The following is a 22120-nucleotide window of genomic DNA, read 5'->3' as shown; positions in this document are numbered from 1 at the left end:
TCCCATTTCAGTTACCACCATGAACTACCAAATTAGATCCACCAACTCATTATGCACACACCAACAAAAAACCAACTTTGCATCTATTTTCATAGCTGCCCCAAATCACCCATTTTGATAACAGTGAACAAATCATACTTCTGAACAGAGTTTCTTTTGCTCAAACGGTGGAGAATTTATTTGTTCTTTCATTTTTGGTGAAAGATGGTCGAGTTAGTATAATTGTTGATCCAAATGGTCACCACTTTGTTACTCCAAAAAAAGGACCTACACCTAAACAAGTTGCCTGAGGAGTTTTCGCATACAACCATTTCGTTCTTCGGCTTGATTTCAAAGTTTGGAAGTTGATGAAGGATACCGTTGCTGTTGGTGAGGAGCTTATGCCGCATCAAACTCCAGCAAATATCTCAAGTGATAGTCAGGAGGAAGTGATCGGTGGAAGTAGTGAGGTAACACAGCTGGTAATGAAACAACACCGATTAGGAAGTTATCAAGGAACCGAAGTCCAATCAAACAAGAAGATATAGTGATAGAAGACTCACCGGAAAATGTTAACTCTAACTTGAGTGAAAAGACTTTCAAATCACTCTATTAATTCTTTTAACTAACCACAGATGAAAAATGATATTAAATGTCGATAATGGAAATTGAGATTCAAACAAAAAGCATCATCCTGATAAAAAATATATTTTAGATCTTAATCAGGAATAACTTACTTCGAGAAAAAAATATCGTAATGTTATTTATGATCTCTGACTAACCCTCCAAGATGTAGGTATATCACCACAAAATCAAAGCTCATTCCAATTCTTTAATCATGAACCATAATGATTATGTTTCTTTCAAACCAATAGAAAGATAAAGTACGAGACATTGAAAAGAAATGGATGATTGTTAATGAAGATCTGCATCAACAAATCTCACGATAAACCCATTTAAGAATTTTATTAGTGATTAATCAATATGCAGCCGAGCTAATTCATATCGTATGAAATATGAAGGACGTAAATGTTCGTTCAATTTCATCCACAGAGGGTAACCCAAATTAGGCTAAAACCATCATGTTTCTGTTTTTCAGAGAAAATCCTTAAATAGGTTTGTAAAACAAGGTTTGATAATCATAGATCTACAGCTAAAACTTGTTTTCAATGAAGAAATTTCGGATTTTTATGAAATTAGATCGGATCCGGAGATGGAGGAGAAAGAAAGAAGAAGAAAGAAGAAGAGTACGATCAACATATAAAATTTCGCGATAAAATTTAATTTCAATAATTTTGGGTACGAGAATAATTTTTTCTTAAAAGATGGGTGTGTGCATTTAGATTTCTGGGCGTGGGTTTTACACTGGAAGAAATTGGAAAAATGGGTCTCCCTGTAATTTTCACTATGGGTAATAACTAATCATAGGCCTGCTAGTTATTCAATGTCAATACCAGTAAAGCCCAAGTTCATAGTTTATTCCCGCAACATAACCTTGCTGCTCATGTCAGGAACCTATTCTGGTTCCAGTTCCTAGCTCACAAGCAGCTTCACCATACCAGAGATCCCAGATTTAAACTTACAAATTATAGCCAAAATTTACTTTCTTGTATGCAAGAAGAGCAATGGTTAGCACTCCTGTTTATACACTTGATTAGTTTTCATATCTCCATCAGCTCATCAGTGGCTTTCTGGTGTTCCCCGATACGTACTAAACCTAAATATTTAGTTATTTATACCATATACAATAGATTTAGACGATCTAACCTGTAGTTGTGAAACTATGGAACTTCAGTGTTTATGTAGTTCATCTTTGGTTTCTTCCCGCAACATAAACTTGCTCATAAGCAGCTTCAATTTATCAGATAACTTGAGGTTTATACTTGCAAATCACCAAATAAGATGTCCTCGTGCCTCCAAGCGGTCGCCTGTAAATTGCTGGTCTGGGATTCACTTGGCTGTACTTTTAGCTCTTCTACTAGAATCTGACGAAGACTTTTCGTTCTCCTCCATCAACTGATCATCAGTGACTTTCTGCTGTTTTGGCACCTGAATGGAAAACTGATTTGATAAATTGGTTAACCTGATCAAGGTCTTTTTTCTTTAATAGAAGTAAAATGTGCCCACACCAATGCAAGATGTAAGTAGGTATTTGAATAGCAAACACGGAGTAATTAGTGCTTGGTAAGCCTGATATTGTTGTTTAGTTAACTTACTTCATAACTGTGGAAACCGACTGCAGAAGGATGTTTTCCGACTGCGAATGCCCTGCCTACATTACCAAAGAACCAAATGTAATTAAGAACTAATACAGAAATCCATATAGTATGAGGCTCTCTTCTTGGTGATACTCCAACCATTACCAGCATTACACCGCAGACATTGCATTTAGTACTTGATTGAATTGTTTAGAAAAGATTAAAATGACTTGTATAACATACCGATTGACAATCCTCTGCACCTTAAAAGCTGAATTCTGCAAGACAAAAACCTTTTTTACGTCCGAAGGATATTCCTGGTGGTTTTCCTTTTGGTGTATTATGTTTATGAGCAGACTCAATATCCAAATCTCCAGCTTTTATCTGCATTTGTGCCATCTGCTCTTGATTTTTAGAAGACAATGAAGTGATATTTCCCCCTGGATTCTGCATGGGGGGGTCACTCATCACGCTAATGCTGCTTTGCAGAGACGGTGGAAGCATGCTTTGCCCCTTGGATAAGCCCGGAACAGCTCCAATTTTCATCATCACCTTTGCCATTGTTTGCTAGAAAATATATACGAGTGGATGAAAGACACTAAAATGTATGAGATATTAAGTGCAGGTGGAAAAAAACATAAATCATGAGAATTGTTATAGTAGTTACGTACTGCTACAGAAGATTGAAAACGATGCACCACTACAGGCGATAGAGCAATACCTGCGTTCAGCAAGGGTATAAAACTATTCATGTAAGAATATGAAGTCATGTATATATACTGCCAGTTAACATCATCTCTAATGCTTACCAGCCCCGTAGCCATGACCAAAGCCAACTCCGCATCCAACACCTGCTTTCTTAACTCCAAATCTTCTCAACTAGAAATGGTATGAGAAACAAGAACATTTATAAGAACTGAAAAGAAGAAGGCCTTTAGAAAACCATAGGTCTAAAGATTAACTTACACTGTCGTTTACATGCTTCCCAGCACCAGAGAGAGCATCTGTCGCGCCTATAGTAGCAGCCACGGCACTCATAACTTGTTGTACCACTGGTATTGCCCCTATATATCAATATGAATTGCATATCAAATAATTCACAAAAATAAAGTCATAGGCTAAAATTTAACTAACAACACATAAATTTGTTTGTTGAACGATTGAAAATATCATCATAGCATTAAGAATGAATATAGAGCTGAATGAATGAAGAATTAAGAAAGAAAGGGTTTACCCAGACTTATAGAAGGACCAAGACCAATACCAATACCACATCCAACCCCAAAGCCAGTAAATACTCGGCCAATTATAAAATCAACTGGACTCACTACTTGAACCACAAATGTTGTCCTCTGTTGTAAGTTTGAATCAATACTAGTAATTGTTCTGGTAGTGATAGACATTATTGCTTCTCTCGATCCCTCTCCTCGCCCTCTCTCTTTCTTGTGATATTATTGAGATAAAATATCTGGATACAGTTCAATTCTCCAAGAACATTAACAATTCTTGATCAAAACAATAGACTTGAGTATATTTTAGTGGTGAATGTATATAGTGGTATGCACGTCAGGATATCTAGTCAAAACATTTCATCCTCATCCAGTGTATGATAGCACGACATGTCGCCACAAGCGAGCGATAACACAACATGTCGCCACAAGGGAGCGAGTGACACTTCTTCTATCATTTTTGGAGAAACTACTGCAATGGCTCAGGGCCTTCATTGAAACCTGTATCAGTAATGTAAACTGGATAGACATACACTGTCAGTATGTCACACTGATCACCAAAATCTCTTCTTTTGTATGTAAAAGAAAATGAAGACCAAGTTAATTACAGTGGTTAAGACACTTGTATGTAAAGGCAGAACAGAGACAGGAGAGCAAATAGAGCTTTCCCTCAATACATTGAAGAATAAATAAAATCACAAAAAGAATCCGTAAGGTGTCCCTATGCCAATAAGCCGATGATTCATTTCCTCCTACTGGTTGCATATGCTTGATATGTCTTCAAACGTGTTTTAAATTGCTTCAGTTAAAGTAATGGTATAGACGTTGAATTCCTGTATACAACTTGTTAACTTCCAACAGTCAGCACCAGAGATAAAATGTCGTCTTCTCAATCTTGCAGACTTCAATGCCACTTATAAGACCTTTAAAAGGGATTAAGAATGTGTTTTCAAGAAAGGTAGTTATCTGTTTTTGCGCTGCTTCCTACGACAGTCGAAACAATCAGAACACGGATTTTGAATTTTAGCCCCACTTGTGCTGCTGGTTTGGAATTTGCTTGGATGTACTTTAAGCTCTTCTACAAGTATCTGGCGAAGCTTTTCGTTCTCCTCCATCAGATCATCAATGACTTTCTGGTGTTTTAGCACCTGATAAGAAAATCGTTTTGATTTACAAGTGTGCACAACAGTGCCAGCAAAGGATGAAAATATATATTTCTGAATAAAAATGAAAATAGGTACTATTTGAATAGCGAACAGGAAGGAATTGGTGTTTGTTAAGACTGATACTATTAATTGCTTAGCTAAACTTACTCAATATCGACAAGGGAATGCTAGTTATAAAAGCCTTACCAATTGAAGAACATTGTTTTCCGACCGCAAGTGTGCTGCCTATATAACAAAAGATCCAAACATAAGAACATCATCCAATAAAGAGATGACTGATGACACTACTAAGCATAAGAAGAAATTTAAAAAGTGTACACTATTAGCCTCTTTAGTTAATGGATAACGATTGACTAAGCATGAACAGTAATACACCTTGTATATGTAAACAATGATAGGTATATTGCATTTCGTACTTGATTGTATTGTTTATAAGAGGTTAGAATATCTTCTACAACATACCGATTCATTATCCTCGTCACCCCCAAAAGCTGGATTCTGCAAGAAACTGCTAATAACCTTTTCAGTACGTCCGAAGGATGTTTCCGATGGCATTCCTCTAGGTGCTTTATGTTTGTAAGCAGATCCAACACCCAAACTTCCATCTTTTGTCTGTAATTGTGCTGTGTTCTCTAGAGTTTTCGATGTCAATGATGTGATATTTCCCACTGGGTTTTGCATGGAGGTTTCACTCATTGCACTAATGCTGCTTTGCAGGGACGGTGGAAGCATGCTTTGACCCATGGATAAGCCAGGAACAGGTCCAATTTTCATCATCACCTTTGCCATTGTTTCCTAACAATGTACAAGAAAGATGCACTTCAATGGATGAAACTCATGAATGACATTCAAAATGTAAGAGAGAAACGTAAAGCAAGAGAACGGTTATGGAAGAGTTACTGCTAGACATGATTGAAGACGATGGATTACTCCAGGCTTTAAAGCAAGACCTGCATGCAGCAAGAATAGATGATCTAAACCTGGATAGTCGCACAACTGAATATATGGGCAAAATGAAGAAATTGTAACACCTTGTACCATTATCCTAGTGCGCATATCAATTTTCTAAAGTTTTTATGATTCGTTCATCAATATTAGAAGAGGCATTTCAAAATTCAATCCTTCCTTATCATATATCCGGAAACACGTCATCTATCCTCTCCCCAAGCACGTTTCAGTATGCATTGTACAATTATTCACTTGAGCATTACTAATACTCAACACCAATCCCTCTAAACTATTAACATTATCTCAAATGCTTACCAGCCCCAAAACCATGCCCAAAGCCGATTCCGCATCCCACACCTGCTTCAATATTCTTAGCTCCAAATCTTCTCAACTAAAAATGATTTAACAAAAATATAAGAAAATGCAGGCTGAAACATTTCAAAAATCTACAAATCCTTTTGAATCCCATAAAATTAGAACTTACAGTGCTGTTCACATGTCTTCCAGCACCCGAAAAAGCATCTGTTGCACCTCTAGCCGCACTCCTTACCTGTTGTAGTGCTGGTATTGCCCCTAAAATCAAACAAATTGCATCTCAAATTAATAACAAACTGAAACAACCAAAACAATTTCAGGTAACCTGTTCGATGAAATGGCTAAAAGAACAAACCATTTTAGTTCGTATTACCAAGTGATTTGAGCTGAGGGTTTTCACCATTATTATTAGGTTTTGGAAATCCACCAAAATTCATCATTCAAAATGTACAGAACTCAATGAATTGAAGAATTAAGAGACAGAGAAACAAAGGGGTTTACCTAAATTTAAAGGACGGCCAACCCCAATACCAACACCACATCCAACACCAAAGCCTGTAAATACTTGACCTACTTTCAAAGTAAATGGATTCTCTACTTGAAACCCAGGTTTTCTTCTTTCCTTTATACTCGAATCAATTCTAGTACTAATAGTATTGGTAGTTGTTTTTGTAATTGTACTATCCATTGTTGATTATTTCTCACTCTTGTTTCTTTCTAGGGCTAAAACAGAGCAGAGAGATACACAGAGATGGGGGTTTTCTTGTTCTAAAATGAAGAATTAATCATAACCCTGTTCTTCATTCTCATTGAATTTAATGATTCTGTGAAGCTAATGATACATTAGTACATCTCACTCTGGTTTGTGCGATGAAGAAGAAGAACTAGAAAGACTCTGCCGCCCCTTCCCCTGTACTACTACGTGTGTATCAGACTGAAAGAAAGGCTTTTGAAAATTGAAGCCCAACATAATTACTTGGTAACACCAAACTTTCATTTACACTCTGCTTACACAGATGATGAAAGTGTTTAAGGCGGAGTATAGTGGAGGAGGGAAGGTAGTAGTTCAACAGTTGTGCCACGTCATGTTGGAGTGAGGACCGAGAGTAGTGGTGCGGGAGGTAATTTAGTTATAGTCGAGGATTGAATCCTCGCCCAAAAGAGTTTTATTTATATAAAACACTACAAGTGGGCCCAAAACCTGATATTTATATTTTTTATTAGTTTTTTTATTATAATAAAACTGTAAGCGATGATTAATCCCTCGTTTTTCTCTTTTCCATGGCGAGGTATCCTTCCTCGCCTATTTCTAAATCCCATCCCACCTTTCCTCCTTCCGAGCAGAGAGAAAATCAACTCGTTTTTTTTAGACTTTCAGCCACTACGAGATGTCGCTATCATCCCCTTCTATTACTCCACTACACTCAGCCTAAGAAGATTGCTTACTACTTTTTCCGAATATAAAAGGTTATATTAAAGAGAAAAGGTGAAGCCAAATAATATAAAACATGGATATTTCAAAATTTTATATGTATTTTTCTTCGTTAGTTAAATTTATTTGTACTTCAACTGAATCTAAATTTTTAGAATATATTTATTTATAGGTCAAACCAAAAAATAAACAGACATTGTCTATTTTTCTTTTATCTGTCAGAAATCAGTCAGCTCGCTGAGTCGTAGATTGCAGTTTCATCAGGATCTTGTTCATTGCAATTTTAATCTGGGTAATTTAATTTGGATAGGATTGATGAGTTTTCTCCTTGATGGGGGATTTGATTTTTGAGTTGCAATTGAAGATATCCGTTTATGAAACATCCAAGATGCTGGAGATGTATTTAGGTTCTTTCTGGTTGTTTCTCTAGTTATTTTTGCAACTCATGGTTCAGATAGTAGTTGGGGAGGTGTATCAGATGGTGTAGGGGGACATACCAAAGGTGGAATTCCCATGAGAAAGGTAGGAATGCTTGGATCCTTGGAGAAGATTGGTTTTCTAACTTTCACATGTAATTTTTCCTACCTGGTGTAGAGAGGCTTTACCAGAAGCTGATGCTGACCTTGAAAAAAAATCCATGTTAGTATAAACTCTGTAATAAAGATTCAATTAGAGAAGCAATTGTCCATAGTGATGATGAACTTAAAATCTTTCTCTCTCAGTATTTCTAAATCAAGCATATTGCATTACTAAACAAACTTTAATGAAACGGATCTCAGATCCAACTTGAATCTTTGCCTGTTTAACTTTTAATCCAAAAATAAAATTTCCAGGAAAACTTAGGCGAGATCACGAAAGATGTCTGATAGATGATTAAGAGTGGGAATATTATTTGGTAGTTTCAATCTGATATGCAGCAAGAAGTGAAGAAAAAAGTGGGTTATTAATGGTGGATTAGTTACAAACTCTCAAGCAACGAGCTGCAAAGCAAAACTCCAAAGAGAGAGAAAAAATGGGATACATCTTAGCAACCCTATGACTTTTGAAGAAGGGTTGTTCCTACGAAGCATGGATATTTCAAAATTAGCGACGTATTCATCTGGTATTGGCGCCATATCAAGTTTTAATACTTCTGAATACGTATTGGATACTATATATAAAGTATTATTTTTTAATCACAAAAACAATAGAAGATACCTGGGATACCTTTGAAAAAATATTGTATTGCTCGTACACACAATTTTAACTTTTTCAATATTGAAATTTGTATTGATCATTAATTATAGAAACCACTAGACCTAATTTGTTTGTATAAATACGGTCCAAAATTTTGCCAAAGTTAAAATAATGAGAAAGGGGGAATAAAATGTTAATGCTAGTGGAGACCGGAGATGTATTCGACCCACTTGATAGTGCGGAAGAATTTGAGGTTACAACTTACAAATATTTTATTTGAAAAGCCAGATTTGGATACTGACGAGTGTACAAAGTGCATTTATTTAGATAGTTTTCTTTTAAAAAAACAGAAAAATCAGTACCCGAATCTTCTAAATTAATACTCCCTCCGTCCCAAATTAGATGAGCTAGTTGGTTTTAAATTTTGTCCCATAAATAGATGAGCTATCTCTCTAATCAAGGGGATATTTCTAAAATTACCTTTTTAATAATTATTGTTACTATAAGAAATATTTATAATTTGATAGCCATGTTTATATTCGTTAGGTAGGTGTTTTAAAATGCTTTTCAACGTTATAAAGTTTACGAATAACCATGGTAAAGTTTAAGAGATAAATCATTTCTATGTTTTACTAGTTATATCCATAAGGGTATAATTGTAAAAAATACTTAAGCATACTCCCCTTTCCTCCTTGCATTAAGAATTGTACAAATTACAACTAGCTCATCTAATTTGGGACGGAGGGAGTATGGTAAAACCTCGATATAAGAATATCTTAGGGACCACTAAAAATATTCTTATATGGAGGTGTACCTCGAATAGACCAATGGAAAATTTTCATTACATACACTTGAGAACATATACATACATACATACATACATACATACATACATACATACATACATACATACATATATATATATATGCATTGGAAATACAAAAATATATCTAGGTAAATATAAACTCAACTTTGACACCAGAAATTGACCAATAAAACTATATGAATGAAAGATATCACCGAGATTTTTTTTTTTTGAGGAATAAGAGAATGTCTCCAAATTTCATATATCATATAAAGGAGTGCATACATCGATCAACAATATCAAAGATGGAATACATGAACGAATACAATAAATCCAAAGTATTAAGTATCCAATCATATTTTGGATCCTGTTTTCAAAGAATTGACAAATTCATATATCAATGTTCTGGTATCTGCATGGTGCTTGATGAGTTGCATGGATACCAGAAATCAGAGGTAAAAGCTGTTGGAATTTTAGCATCTTAACTATCACTTATTAGACCTAAACATGATAGAGAACAACCATATCACAAAAACAGAACTTAAAACTAGTATTAGGATACTCAATAACACACAAAAACAGTACCACATGCAGCAAGAACACTATATATAGTTCACACTAAAACAGATTGTAGTACAAGAAAATAGAACACACAAGACACTTAAACTTTCATGACTTATTATCAACTTTTATTTCCTCATATTACTTTATGATGGATGAAAACATATTTTATTTTAAAGAAAATTTGCGAGGCTAGAAGAGAGTCCTAGTCATTCTTTCCACATGTCACTCCAACCTTTCCATTATAAGTTGGAGGACACCTCATGGCTACATTTGACAGCTCATATGAAATGTCAAGCTAAAGGAAATGTCATCCTTAGACTCAACCTTGTCTAGCATTAACCTTAAGCAAGTCTTTAGAGTAAGATTAAGCCATAAACAAACCATAAAACAGATTATAATAAATCATGATTAACTTAAAATAAACAGGAATTACTTTAACCATATGGGATTTGTTGCGCAAAACACAAAAATTCTAACATCTCCCACTTGTTTAAGCAACAAAACTTTTGTAAAAAACTTTTATAAATTTTTTTTTATGCTAGCCGCACACTCGAGTCAAGTACGCTCGCCTTCGACTATAGAGACCTACACGTCATATTTAAGAAGCGTAAGCCATTTATACAATTAGAAAATTAGACGGCCTATTATTACCAAGTAAAAAATTTTATTTTCAAAAAATAAATGCATTTTATTGGCTTAGTTTTACGCCAAAACCAAACTAAACTTGAAAACTTTATTTGGCTTAGCCTTATGCCAACTGAATTGCACTTGTAACCTTATTGGCTTAGCTTAAAGCCATACAAGAAGCACTACATATGCTCTTACGCCACCCGCTTTTTCTCTTATTGATATCCCTATTGTCTTGCTCGAATTAAGTACTATGCTCGTATTCATAATGAGACCAAAAACTTTAGGATATTGACGATATCACATGAGAACCATATTTCATACCAGATATTACTTTATGAGCATATAGACCTTACAAAAGTAAGGAAACAAACATGATGATAAAGCCATAAACATCATATTCCCATTGACTTCAAGCACAACACATAACACACATGCTTTATCTTAAAACTAGAGATTATTTTATAAGCATACAAACCTTACAAGAATAAGAGAATGATGATAAACAAGCTACAAGCATCACTCTCACTGAATTTCATATTCAAACACAACATGAAATAAACTTGATGATAAACCATGAACACAATTCCACTGAAATTCAGATTCAAACGACATACACATGCTTATTATTATACAGTTATAACATAAACCAAGTAAATAGCATGTGAATAAGCAAAATAATAACATCTTAAACTCAAAAACAAGACTCCATATCATCGCAAATCACCTTTGGGCAGAAATTATGACATACAATGAGTCCTAATAAGTTTAAAACTAAATTCTCATATGAAAAGCTTCCACACATAGGAGACTTGATTCACATCAAATTTCATAAACACAAAACACCTTTGGGAAAGATTCGTATTTATAATTTCTGAATGAATCATACAAACCACCACAATCACATGTATTCTCATTAAAACACTTCCACATACTCTCAAAGTATCACTTTGGCAAAACTTAGTCGAGTAATGAACGCTACGAACTATTATAAGTTACAATTTCAAAATAGAAAAATTCAGACTTACACTTACGGTAAAACCACCATGTTGAGAAGTCCATATCTAATGCAGATGTGTACATACCTTGATTGTGATACACAAACCTTTTTACAACTGTTCAAATACTTGTTGTCCTGAATTTTCAGTCCCATACCATCAAGCATGAAGTAACAAACCACCATACATGTGAAGAACTACAACCTTATAAAGAAAACAACCCAAAATTTCATCTTTCCAATCAGCATAGCTGCTGAATATGTAATAACTAGGTGAAATAGAAGTTGAATGTTAGAATTTTAGCATCTTAACTATCACTTATTAGACCTAAACACATGATAGAGAAAAACCATATGCCGAAAACAGAACTTAACACTACTATTAGCATACTCAACAACACACAAAAACAGTACCAATGCAGCACGAACACTACATACAGTTCACACTAAAATATATTGTCGTACAAGGAAATAGAACACACAAGACATTTAAACTTTCATGACTTATTATCAACTTTTATTTCCTCACATTACTTTATGATGGATGAAAACAAATTTCCGAAGAATTATTCTTGATTATATTTCTACTTGGCTAATTATACTTTAGATGTCCTGCTACTTGGAGACTCCTTTGAGTAATTATCCATATGTGCATAAAGTGACCGATCATTGAGACGTGCCCACAATAATAAAATTCGATTACCAATTAACTAAACTTAGTCAATTATTTTTTTTATCGGTGAATTGAACCAAATAGTCTTTGGTATTTGGCGTTATAAATATAGCTTACCATCTCCTATGAATCATCACAACTCAAACAAATAAATAGGAGTGAATCATAGCAAAAAGTTCTTCTCTCATTTGCATCTTCTTCTTTGTTGTGCTAGTGGTTCTCCAATTCGCGTAAGTACTGCTTATCAAAAATATCCATGTTTTTATGTCCTCCTTTCCATAGCTTGCTTACGTACATAGAGATGTGGGTTCGTTCAATGAAGTTTCATTGGGAACCACAAGTTAGCACAATAAGCCATTGTATTTTTGGAACAAAATGCAGCTAACTTTTGCTAAAAAAACCTAAACCTTGAATGCAGTTTCGTCAGTGGTGTTGATTCTACATGAGATTCTGGACAATGTGATCCCGGCATGAAAGTATGTGTCTACGTCTCGTCATGTGATAGGTGTGAATCTACATGTGGCGTATTAACTACTTCAATATGTGAATCTGATTCAGCTAAAGGAGCCGTCTGCGAGTGTTTCCCACGAACTAGCCTGGATGAGCACGAGGAGGAGCACAAAAGTGTGGACATAGAAGCAGCAACATCAACAGAAACAGCAGCAGCTGCAGCAGCAGTAACATCAACTTCCCTTCCTTCCCTTTATCTTTCCTTGTTTTTGAGTTTGATATTGAACAAGTTATTTAACTAGTTGGTTTAATCTGGCATTGATTGTTGTTTGAAATAATAAAATAGCAGTAACACTACACCTCGGGGTTAAACCATTTTATTAATATGTGGCTTCCACAACTCACCACATCCGCTAGATCCAGTAAATAATGATATACTATGTCAGCATTTTATTATACATGCAATGATCGACTTACATTCCATTTTAGACTTTCAATAGATTAAAGGAAAAAATTGTATGTGAATTTATTTTGTATGAATATACGTCAAGCAGGCGAATTGAAGTACACAATAACCACCAATAAATCCGATGAGCAACTCCTACCCAGATACAATCTATTACTCTCGAGGAAGGGTAATTTAGACCGGCAACATTGTTGAAGGTTAAACCAAGATACAATGTGAAGCAAATAGTTGAAGTTTATTTGTTTAGGAATTTCTTGAGTTTTGGTTGTTCTAGAAATCAAGTCCAGCCGTTTTTAAACGGAAACTGTCGGGTAAGAAAGTTCAGCCGTTTTATAAAACAAACGGCTGGGTAAATTTAACGTTGTCATCGTCTTAATGTTTAAAAGTTTGAGTTTCTACAAGAGTTCTATTTTTAGAGTTTGGTTTATGTTAGGAAAGTTTGTTTGCTTAGTCGTGAAGATTTTTTATCTACAAGTAGGTTGTTGAGCCATGAGAATATACACATCAATAGAGAGAATTTTTTTGAGTATTCGTTTGTTTCATTAAGTCTTTGATATCATATTTTATACATCTAGTATCAGAGAAATGATATCAAATTCTAGGGCTGTGGGTATGAGCTTTTGAGAATAAGAAGATGACGACAAGTTTGAGTTCAATCAAGGTACCGGTGTTTGAAGGTAAAAACTTTGAACACTGGAGGTTACAGATGAAGAATATTTTTATATATCAAGAAGTATGGGATGTTGTTAATGCAGGTTACGTAGAACCAGCAGCAGGAGCTGTACTTACAGGAGCTCAGCAAACTGTATTAACAGCAACCAGGAAAAATAATTCTAAAGAAACCTATATTCTTCATCAAGGTATTCATGAATCTCTCACGGATAGAGTTATTTATATCAAGAAATCTAAAAGAGAATGGGATGGTTTAATAAACTATTACAAAGGATCTTACAAGGTCAAGAAGGTGAAGTTACATACTTTGAAGTGCAAATATGAATTTTTACAGATGGAATCATCAGAGACAATATCAGAGTTCTTCTTAAAGACGTTAAATCTTGTCAATGAGATGAAAGTTAATGGTGAAACTATAGAAGACTCTGCAATTGTAAAGAAGAATCTTACCTGAGAAGTTTGAATCAAAAGTTACTGCTATAGAAGAGTGTAATACAGTTGCAACTATGACTCTTGATGAGTTGTTAGGTTCTTTACAAGCTTATGAACAAAGACTACTAGAATAAACAGCTGCTGCAAAATCAGTTGAAAAAGCACTACAGAGTCAAGTCAGATGGACTAACAATCAAGGAAGTTCTAACACAGGAGGAAGACCTAATAATTGAGGTTATCAAGGAAGATATAACACTGGAGGAAGATCAAATAATGAAGATTATCAAAGAAGAAGACCAGTAGATAGAACAATACTACAGTGTTATAATTGTGGAGATTTTGGACACTTTGCTACTGAGTATTCAAAACCTAAAAAGATAACTATTAATAACTATAAAGCAAATTTCAAATCAAACATAGCATAGAATCAAGAAGAAAAAGAATAAGAAGAAAAAAAGAAAGCTGAAAACATGCTACTTGAATGTCATACAACAGATTAACAACCTCATCTAAAATGGTACTTAGATACAGGCCGTAGTAATCGTATGTGTGGCAAAAAAGATTTATTTGATAACCTTGATAAGTTTGTGCGTTCAACTGTGAAGTTTGGTAATAATTCTACCATTATAGTTATAAGAAAAGGGAGAATAGGAATTGTTCTCAAGAATGGTTCAAAGACATACATCATGGATGTATTTTATGTACCAGGTTTGCATCAAAATTTATTAAGCATGGGTCAACTGTCTGAAAGAGGATATGCTATAAATATCTACAATGGTGTTCGCTTCATTAGAGATAAAAGAAGAAGACTGATAACAAAGGTACAAATGACTAAAAACATATAATTTCCTTTGAATATTCAGCATAAAAAAGAAATTTGTTTTAGTACTCATGTACATAATGATAGTTGGTTATGGCACAAGAGAATGGGTCATGTAAACTTTAATAGTTTACAAGTTTTATCTAAGAATGAGATGGTGTCAGGTTTATCAATTATAGAGCTTCCAGAATCAAGGTGTGAGAATTGTATCTTTGGCAAGCAACACAGAGATCCATTCCCAGTGAACAAAGCTAGAAGAGCTGAGCAACAGTTGTTGATAGTTTCATGGAAGAACATGGTATTCAACATCAGTTAACTGCTAGATATACACCTCAACTGAATGATGTTGCTGAAAGAAAGAATATGACCATAATGGAGATGGTAAGAACTATAAGAAGAGAAAAAAATCTACCAAAGAATTTTTGGCGTTATGCAGTTGATTGTGCATTTTATTTACTTAACAGATGTCCTACAAATAATTTGAATAATAAGGCAAAAGAATCTTGGAGTGATACAAGACCAAGTATAAGACATTTGAGAATATTTGGATGCATTTCATATGCACATGTGCCTAAATAAATCATAAAGAAATTGGATGATAAGAGTGAGAAGTGTATTCTTGTTGGTTATAGTTCAGTAACCAAAGGATCTAAACTGTTCAATCCAGAAACAGGGAAAGTATTTACAAGTAGAGATGTCATTTTTGATGAAGATTCCCAGTGGATTGGAATGCTACCAGTTCAAGAAGGGAAACTGTCATAAAAGTACCAGTTAAAGTAGAACAAGAAGTAAGAACTCTGGATGATGTTGTAGAACATCATGAAGAAGTAAGAATTTATGCTGCACCACAACGAGAAGAAACCACAAGACCAAGAAGAAATTATGTCATACCAGCACGTATGAATGATTATGTGTTAAAAAGGGATGATGATGATACTGATGATGATGTTATAAATTTTGCACTATTGGAGATTATGATCCTGTAGCTTATGAAGAAGCTTTAAAAAATGATGGATGGGTACAATCTATGGAAGCTGAGATACACTCAATTGAGAAGAATAATACATGGGAACTTACTGAACTTCCACAATGTAAGTAAGGAATATGTGTTAAGTGGGTTTACAAGACAAAGTACAATTTAGATGGTGAAGTAGACAGATTGAAAGCAAGATTAGTTGCTAAGGGATATAGAAAGAAACAAGGAATAGATTATTCAGAAATGTTTGCACCAGTTGCAAGACTTGATACGATACGTATGATTATTGTTTTAGCTGCTCAGAAGCATTGGAAGATTTTTCAGATGGATGTGAAGGGTGCATTCTTGAATGGTGTACTAGAACAAGAAGTTTTTGTTGAACAACCAGCAGGTTATGTTATGGAGGGAAAGGAGAATCAAGTATACAAGGTAAATAATGCTTTGTATGGTTTAAAACAAGCACCACGTGCTTGGCATACAAGAATAGATTCATACTTCATTGAGAAAGGTTTTACAAGATGTCCACATGAGCATACTCTATATTTGAAATATGATTCACTTGACAATCATATTATAGTTTTTTTATATGTGGATGATCTTATATTCACTGGTAATAGCTCAGAAATGAACAAAGAATTCAGGAAGGATACGGTGAAGGAGTTTGAGATGACAGACCTTGGATTAATGTCATATTTTCTTGGCATTGAAGTACAACAAACATAAAGAGGTATCTTTATTAATCAACAGAGATATACAGATGGAATACTTAAGCGTTTCAAGATGTATAATTACAATCCAATTTTAACACCAGTAGAGGAGAGGTTGAAATTGATAAAAGATGGATCAGGAGAACTTGTGAATTCAACACACTTTAAGTGTCTTGTTGGATGTCTCAAATACTTAACTGCTACAAGACCTGATATTATGTATGCAGTTGGATTGGTTAGTAGGTTTATGGAATCACCAAGACAGTCACACTTACAAGCTGCAAAACGTATTTTAAAATATGTTAAAGGAACAACTAGTTTGGGAATTCTTTACACAGTTTCAGAAGATCCAAAGTTAGTTGGATATACAGACAGTGATTGGGCTGGAGATACAGAAGGAAGAAAGAGTACTTCAGGTTATGCATTCCATTTCTTTGTCTACAACAGAAGCTGAATATATTGCTTCTGGAAATTGTGCTACACAAGCTGTATGGTTGAGAATGATGCTGAAATATCTTTTTCGCCCGCCTAAGACGAATACCACAACGCTTTTTATCATTAGCGACAAGATTAACATCATAGTGTTTAAAAAAATTCTCAACTGTATATTCCGCCTTATTGTAAGGTTCAACATATTTCTTATAAAGAAACTCCATACCAGCAGCGCGTCGTGAATACTCTACCATGATCCTGATAGCATCTCCACTCAACTGATATATCGCGCGGTGAATCTCGAGATTTGAAAAAATCTCATAAAAGAGAGGATCTCTGAGTTAAAAATAGGAATAGGAAGACCAGCAAAAAGTTGTCCAAGCGTAATAATCACCTTTCTATCGCTCCATTGCTTAAGAGCGAACCAGTCAGGATCAAGCTCACAACGTGGGTCGATTGAGGAACTTTCGGAGTAATTCCTTTAAAGATGAGTTAATTCGTAAGCCTTTTGATCTCCTCAAGTTGTTTCTTACCTGTTGTTGGAGCCATTATAGTATGAGAATAGAGATTGAAGAAAACCCAAGCAGAGGGGAAGAGCCAATCAGAAATACAGGTCAAAATTTCTGAAAATTAAGATGATCAAGATTTTGATCAGAACAATGAGAAGAAAAAATATAAGAAAGAGAAAGATGATGTCGGAATCAGGAAGCAAATTGACAAGTCTGAGAAGAAAGACGATAATCAGAGAGGTGAAAAAATCAACAGTAGAAGACAAAAAAAATTATAGAGGATGAAAGAGAAGACAGTAAAAGAAAAAGAGAAAACTGAAGGGGTGATAAAACAGATAAAAGATATTATTCCTATTCCCGAAAAATGTTATTCCTCAGGTGCATTTATTAGGATACCAACAGGAAGAAACGGTTATCGGTAAAAAGGGAAAAGAATCAAAGGCGTGTTAATCAGTAAATAGCAGGGTCAACACGTGTAGACGGTCATGCGTAAAATCCGGAATAATGTCGGTACATATGGAGAATATGAGAAGACGAGGTTAATGCGATAGATCAAGACTTATCTTATCGCCCTTTCTCCGAAAGATCAATGCGAGAAGAAGCAAAATGTGGATACAAAATACCGCTCAACCAATAAGAACGCGAGAAGATCAATGCTCAAAGGCGAAAATAACAAGTCTACTACGTCACTACTGACGAATGCAATGACGTCACAAGAATCACATTTAACATGTGAAGTCCAATGCGATAATAATACAGGCGCGATAGTATCGCCCTCTCATATCCGAATTAAGGGGTTTTATTATCTGTCCTCCAGTATGCAACCTGCTATAAAAGGGGCCAGAAGCCATTGTAAGAGAGAGACCTCTTTGAGAGTTTATGCGAGGAATTCAAGAGAGAAAAAGTTATTTGTTCTCCAAATTAGGGTTTTCTCATATTACATTTGTATTTGTTCATGTTCTTAATAAAATTAACTTAGAGATTTATTCACCATGTCTTAGATTCATTTGATAGTATAACTTGGGTGTAGCTTGTAGGGTTTCCTGCAACTACGGTCTATTTGGTAAAAAACACAAAGGCCTGTTGGTAAAGAATTTCACCCTTCCATTATTGGTTTTGGTATTTCCACGAGGCTTTATCTTCTTTTAAGATATACATAACTAGTCATAAAACACCAAGGTGAACAAACTTGTGGTACAAAAACTCCATCCATATGTTAAGAGTTATAAGAGCTCCATTTCCCCCAAAAGTGATACAAAAACCCCAAATTCAAAATTAATCTAATTTTTTTTCCTGTTTCAGAAATACCAATCTTACCCTTTCTTTGTATGAGATATTAATTCCCCAATCTCTCTTGAACTCTCAAACTCCCACCGAAACCAGTACCACATCTAGATCTGTCATTAAAACCATCGCCACCTGCTTCACCAGCAGCAACACCTCATCCTCCTACTCTCGCACCACCACTAAACCCACTATAATATCCGGGTCCTCCATTAAAAGCACCTACACAACTCCTCTTCCTACCATTACACCTCAATCAAACCCACTTCCATGGCCTTATCCTCAACCAAATTCGAAATAGAAATCTTGATTCAACGGAGATTGGGTATTAATGTTTTGAGTTAAATCAATTTGTATCAATGATGATGGCGACGGTGGTACTTGAAATCATATAATTTTACTAAACCTCCTACTCCTCCTTTTCCGATCCAACCTTTAATTCCTGAGTATGTCCGAGAATCACTGTAAAAAAAGTTGAATTACAATGATGATATATCATTATCATCATCATCTATTGTTTGATTTGAAGAAATTTCACCTCAACCTCAATTATTACAAGAGGTGTGTGTTTCATATTAGGGTTTTTTGTATAATTAGAATATGATTTCTAAAGAATTTGTTTTTAATTTTATGAATATCAGTTTTCAAAAGATTAACAGAAATGGAAGTTTTGAATAATCCGTCTTTTTATGTTTTTGCTGAACCTCAGTTCTTATGTAATTGTTATTCATGGATGTAAAGTGCTATTGTGGTAGCTTTTGCTGGTCTTTCATGGAAAGAAAACAGTAAGGTGGAGGATATTTTCTTTGAAGGAATCACATTCAGCTGCAAACAATTTTAATTATGATAATAAGCTTGGTGAAGGTGGATTTGGTAGTGTTTATTGGAGACAATTATGGGATGGATCTCAGGTATTTTTTTGTGCAAATTTTCTCTATTTATTAAATGCTTTTGGAAATTACTGATTATTGATTACAATAGGAATTAAGTGTACAATAGGAAATTCTAGTTACCCTTATGGAGGTGTATCATGTGTAGTGCGTCAAAGGTAGCAGTACTGTCATTATCCACCCTTGCAATGTGATATATACCTCACAAAGAAATGAGATCGAGTGGTCCTAGTATTGTTTGTACGCAATCACTATTTACAGAAAATGATGCTTCACATTTGTGTTTGTGTGGGAAATTGTGTTTGAATATAGGTGAAAATGAAAATAGTAGGGGCATGTGGTGATGTAGTGCATGTGCCCAGCAACTGTTTCACTAGGACAACTAGCATATTGATGTACTTGATTAGATAACGTACGATGGCTGATTACATATTTGTTTTCTTACTGCGATGGTTAAAAGACGTAATTAAGAGTTGAAGCATGGAAGGTGTAACTTACATTAGTTGAGAAAATAATAATAATTTTCAATACCTTTATTCTTTATGTGACTTGAGTATAAGAGTTCATCATGTCAATGGTCTAAATATGAAATTACCAAGTTCTTCTATTTAATTAGCTTTGTACTGGAGACGTATTAGCGATTTACTTCTTATTGTGTAGCTTCTTATGTGTGCAACATTTTAAATCAGAGTTCTGATTATGTTTTACGAGCAAAGTGAATAGAACTACTGGTAGGCATTTAATTGTGGGCATCATTTGGCCGCCTTTGTGCTGGTTAAAGTAATAATCGAGTTTTATGTCATCATCTATCTTTCTAGAAGGACTTTGCTTGCACATTGCCACAGAAGCATTGATTCGAGGGTTCTAGTCTAGTCCTTTTTAGTGTCTTTTAGCTGTTTAATATAATTGCATTCAGGCCAGGTAGAGATCTTAGTGTGTAAAGTCTTCTTAGAAGTATTGTCAGAATGGGGAAGTGATAGATTAGTCATCGACGGCTTTGATGGCAAAACCGGTTTGGACCTTCAAGATTATTTACGTTCATGATACCTTATGAACAACAACATAAGTGGTCTTGTAGCACGTGTTTCATTTGTTTAACTTAAACCAATTTTGGTTTCATCTGTTTTTTCCTTTGTTTTGCTGAAACCAATTTTGGTTTCATCTAATTTTTGGTAATTTTTTTAGTTTATGTCAATGAAACCAATCTTGTTGGTCATATGATAAATTTTCTTTTGTTGAAACAGGTGGTGGTCGGCGACGGCGGCGCTGGTGATGGTGGTCGTTGGCGGAGGTGGTAATTTTAATTTACTTTTGAGTAAGAATATTATAAGTCTGTGATGGAAATGTATACACCATCACAATAGTTTTAGAAAAAAAAATTGAGCCCAGAAAGTGTTGGAAAAGGAATATTAAAACAGTCAAGAGGAAATTCGTGATGAAACCAATTTCAGTTTCATCTAATTTGGTGAAACCGATTTTGGTTTCATCTAATTTTGCCTTATTTTTTTTGAAATTTTTCGGTGAAACCAACTTCGTTGGTGATAAATAGTATTCTATTGAAACAAGTATTGGTTTCATATGCATTTGATCAATATTTTGAGTTTTTATCGACCAATCTAAACTCAGATGAAACCAAAAGCAGTTAAACCAGTTTTAGTTTCATTAATTACCTTTTTTTTAGTGATATAGAGATAGATTGTTTTTTGATGAAATCAAACCGTTTTTTGATGAAACCAAAAAACAATCCATCTCTATATCAGAAAAACAATCCATCTCTATATCACTAATTTTTTTTTTTTTTTGATGAAACCAGTTTAAGTTTCATCAATTTTTAGTTACGAAGGTGATGGTATTGATGGTTATGGTGCTACTAGGGGTGGTAATGGCGGCGGTGGTTGGGGTTGGTGGCGGCTAATGGTGGTTGGATTTGTTGGAGGCGGAGGCGGTGGTGGTTTTATGAATATTTCGTGGTGGTGGGTGGTGGATGATGTTGCTTTAAGTTGCTGGTTGTGGTAGTGGCTTTGGGTGCTGGTTGGTGGTGTGGTGGTATGTGTGTTGGTTGGTGGTGGTGGTGGTGGCGGTGATGGCGACGGTGGGGGTCGACGGTGCTGGTTGGTGGTGGTCGACGGTGCTGGTTGGTGGTGGTGGTGGTCGGCGGTGTTGGGTTCTGGCTGGTGGCGGTGGTGGTCGGAGACAGTGGTGGCAACGACGGTGGTGGCGCGTCAGTGGTGGTGGTAGGAGGCGGCGACAGTGGTGGGTGGTGGTTGGTGGTGGTGGGAGGCGGCGACGGTGGTGGGTGGTGGTTGGTGGTGGTGGGAGGCGGCGGCAGTGGTGGTGGTAGGAGGCGGCGACGGTGGTGGGTGGCGGTGGTGG

General features: G+C 35.3%; 2 protein-coding genes across 3 annotated transcripts; one reads left to right on the top strand and one right to left on the bottom strand.

Annotated features, from left to right (window-relative positions):
• Positions 1 to 3960: 3960 nt before the first annotated feature.
• Positions 3961 to 6762, bottom strand: LOC113322168. Of its 2 annotated transcripts, none has more exons than XM_026570206.1 (7): positions 6337 to 6762; positions 6005 to 6093; positions 5836 to 5911; positions 5473 to 5522; positions 5035 to 5367; positions 4759 to 4797; positions 3961 to 4554 (listed from the first exon to the last, which is right to left on the bottom strand). In XM_026570206.1, the coding sequence occupies exons 1-7, from the start codon at positions 6521 to 6523 to the stop codon at positions 4369 to 4371; spliced, it is 960 nt and encodes a 319-aa protein (XP_026425991.1). In that variant the 5' UTR covers positions 6524 to 6762; the 3' UTR covers positions 3961 to 4368. The 2 variants fall into 2 exon arrangements, with proteins under 2 accessions (XP_026425991.1, XP_026426000.1); XM_026570215.1 differs by lacking the exon at positions 6337 to 6762 and adding an exon at positions 6209 to 6301.
• A 12460-nt stretch (positions 6763 to 19222) lies between these two features.
• On the top strand, positions 19223 to 21763 carry LOC113274987 (glycine-rich RNA-binding protein-like). The gene is made up of 4 exons (XM_026524413.1): positions 19223 to 19234; positions 19613 to 19768; positions 20992 to 21041; positions 21583 to 21763. Exons 1-4 carry the CDS (start codon positions 19223 to 19225, stop codon positions 21761 to 21763), a joined length of 399 nt encoding a protein of 132 aa, XP_026380198.1.
• Positions 21764 to 22120: the final 357 nt, after the last annotated feature.

Source organism: Papaver somniferum, chromosome 1, assembly GCF_003573695.1.
Source record: "Papaver somniferum cultivar HN1 chromosome 1, ASM357369v1, whole genome shotgun sequence".
Lineage (NCBI taxonomy): Eukaryota > Viridiplantae > Streptophyta > Magnoliopsida > Ranunculales > Papaveraceae > Papaver > Papaver somniferum.
Note: the sequence above shows the minus strand (reverse complement) of the source record. Positions and strands in the feature narration are given on the sequence as shown.

Excerpts from the sequence above, each read along its gene's own strand:
- LOC113274987 (XM_026524413.1), top strand. Across the intron at positions 19,769-20,991 it reads AATTATGGGATGGATCTCAG|GTGGTGGTCGGCGACGGCGG; the intron begins GTATTTTTTTGT and ends TTGTTGAAACAG. Across the intron at positions 21,042-21,582 it reads GGTGGTCGTTGGCGGAGGTG|TTACGAAGGTGATGGTATTG; the intron begins GTAATTTTAATT and ends ATCAATTTTTAG.
- LOC113322168 (XM_026570206.1), bottom strand. The coding sequence starts at position 6,523 with ATGGATAGTACAATTACAAAAACAACTACCAATACTATTAGTACTAGA. Across the intron at positions 4,798-5,034 it reads GTGACGAGGATAATGAATCG|GCAGCACACTTGCGGTCGGA; the intron begins GTATGTTGTAGA and ends TTTGTTATATAG. Across the intron at positions 4,555-4,758 it reads AAAACAATGTTCTTCAATTG|GTGCTAAAACACCAGAAAGT; the intron begins GTAAGGCTTTTA and ends TTTTCTTATCAG.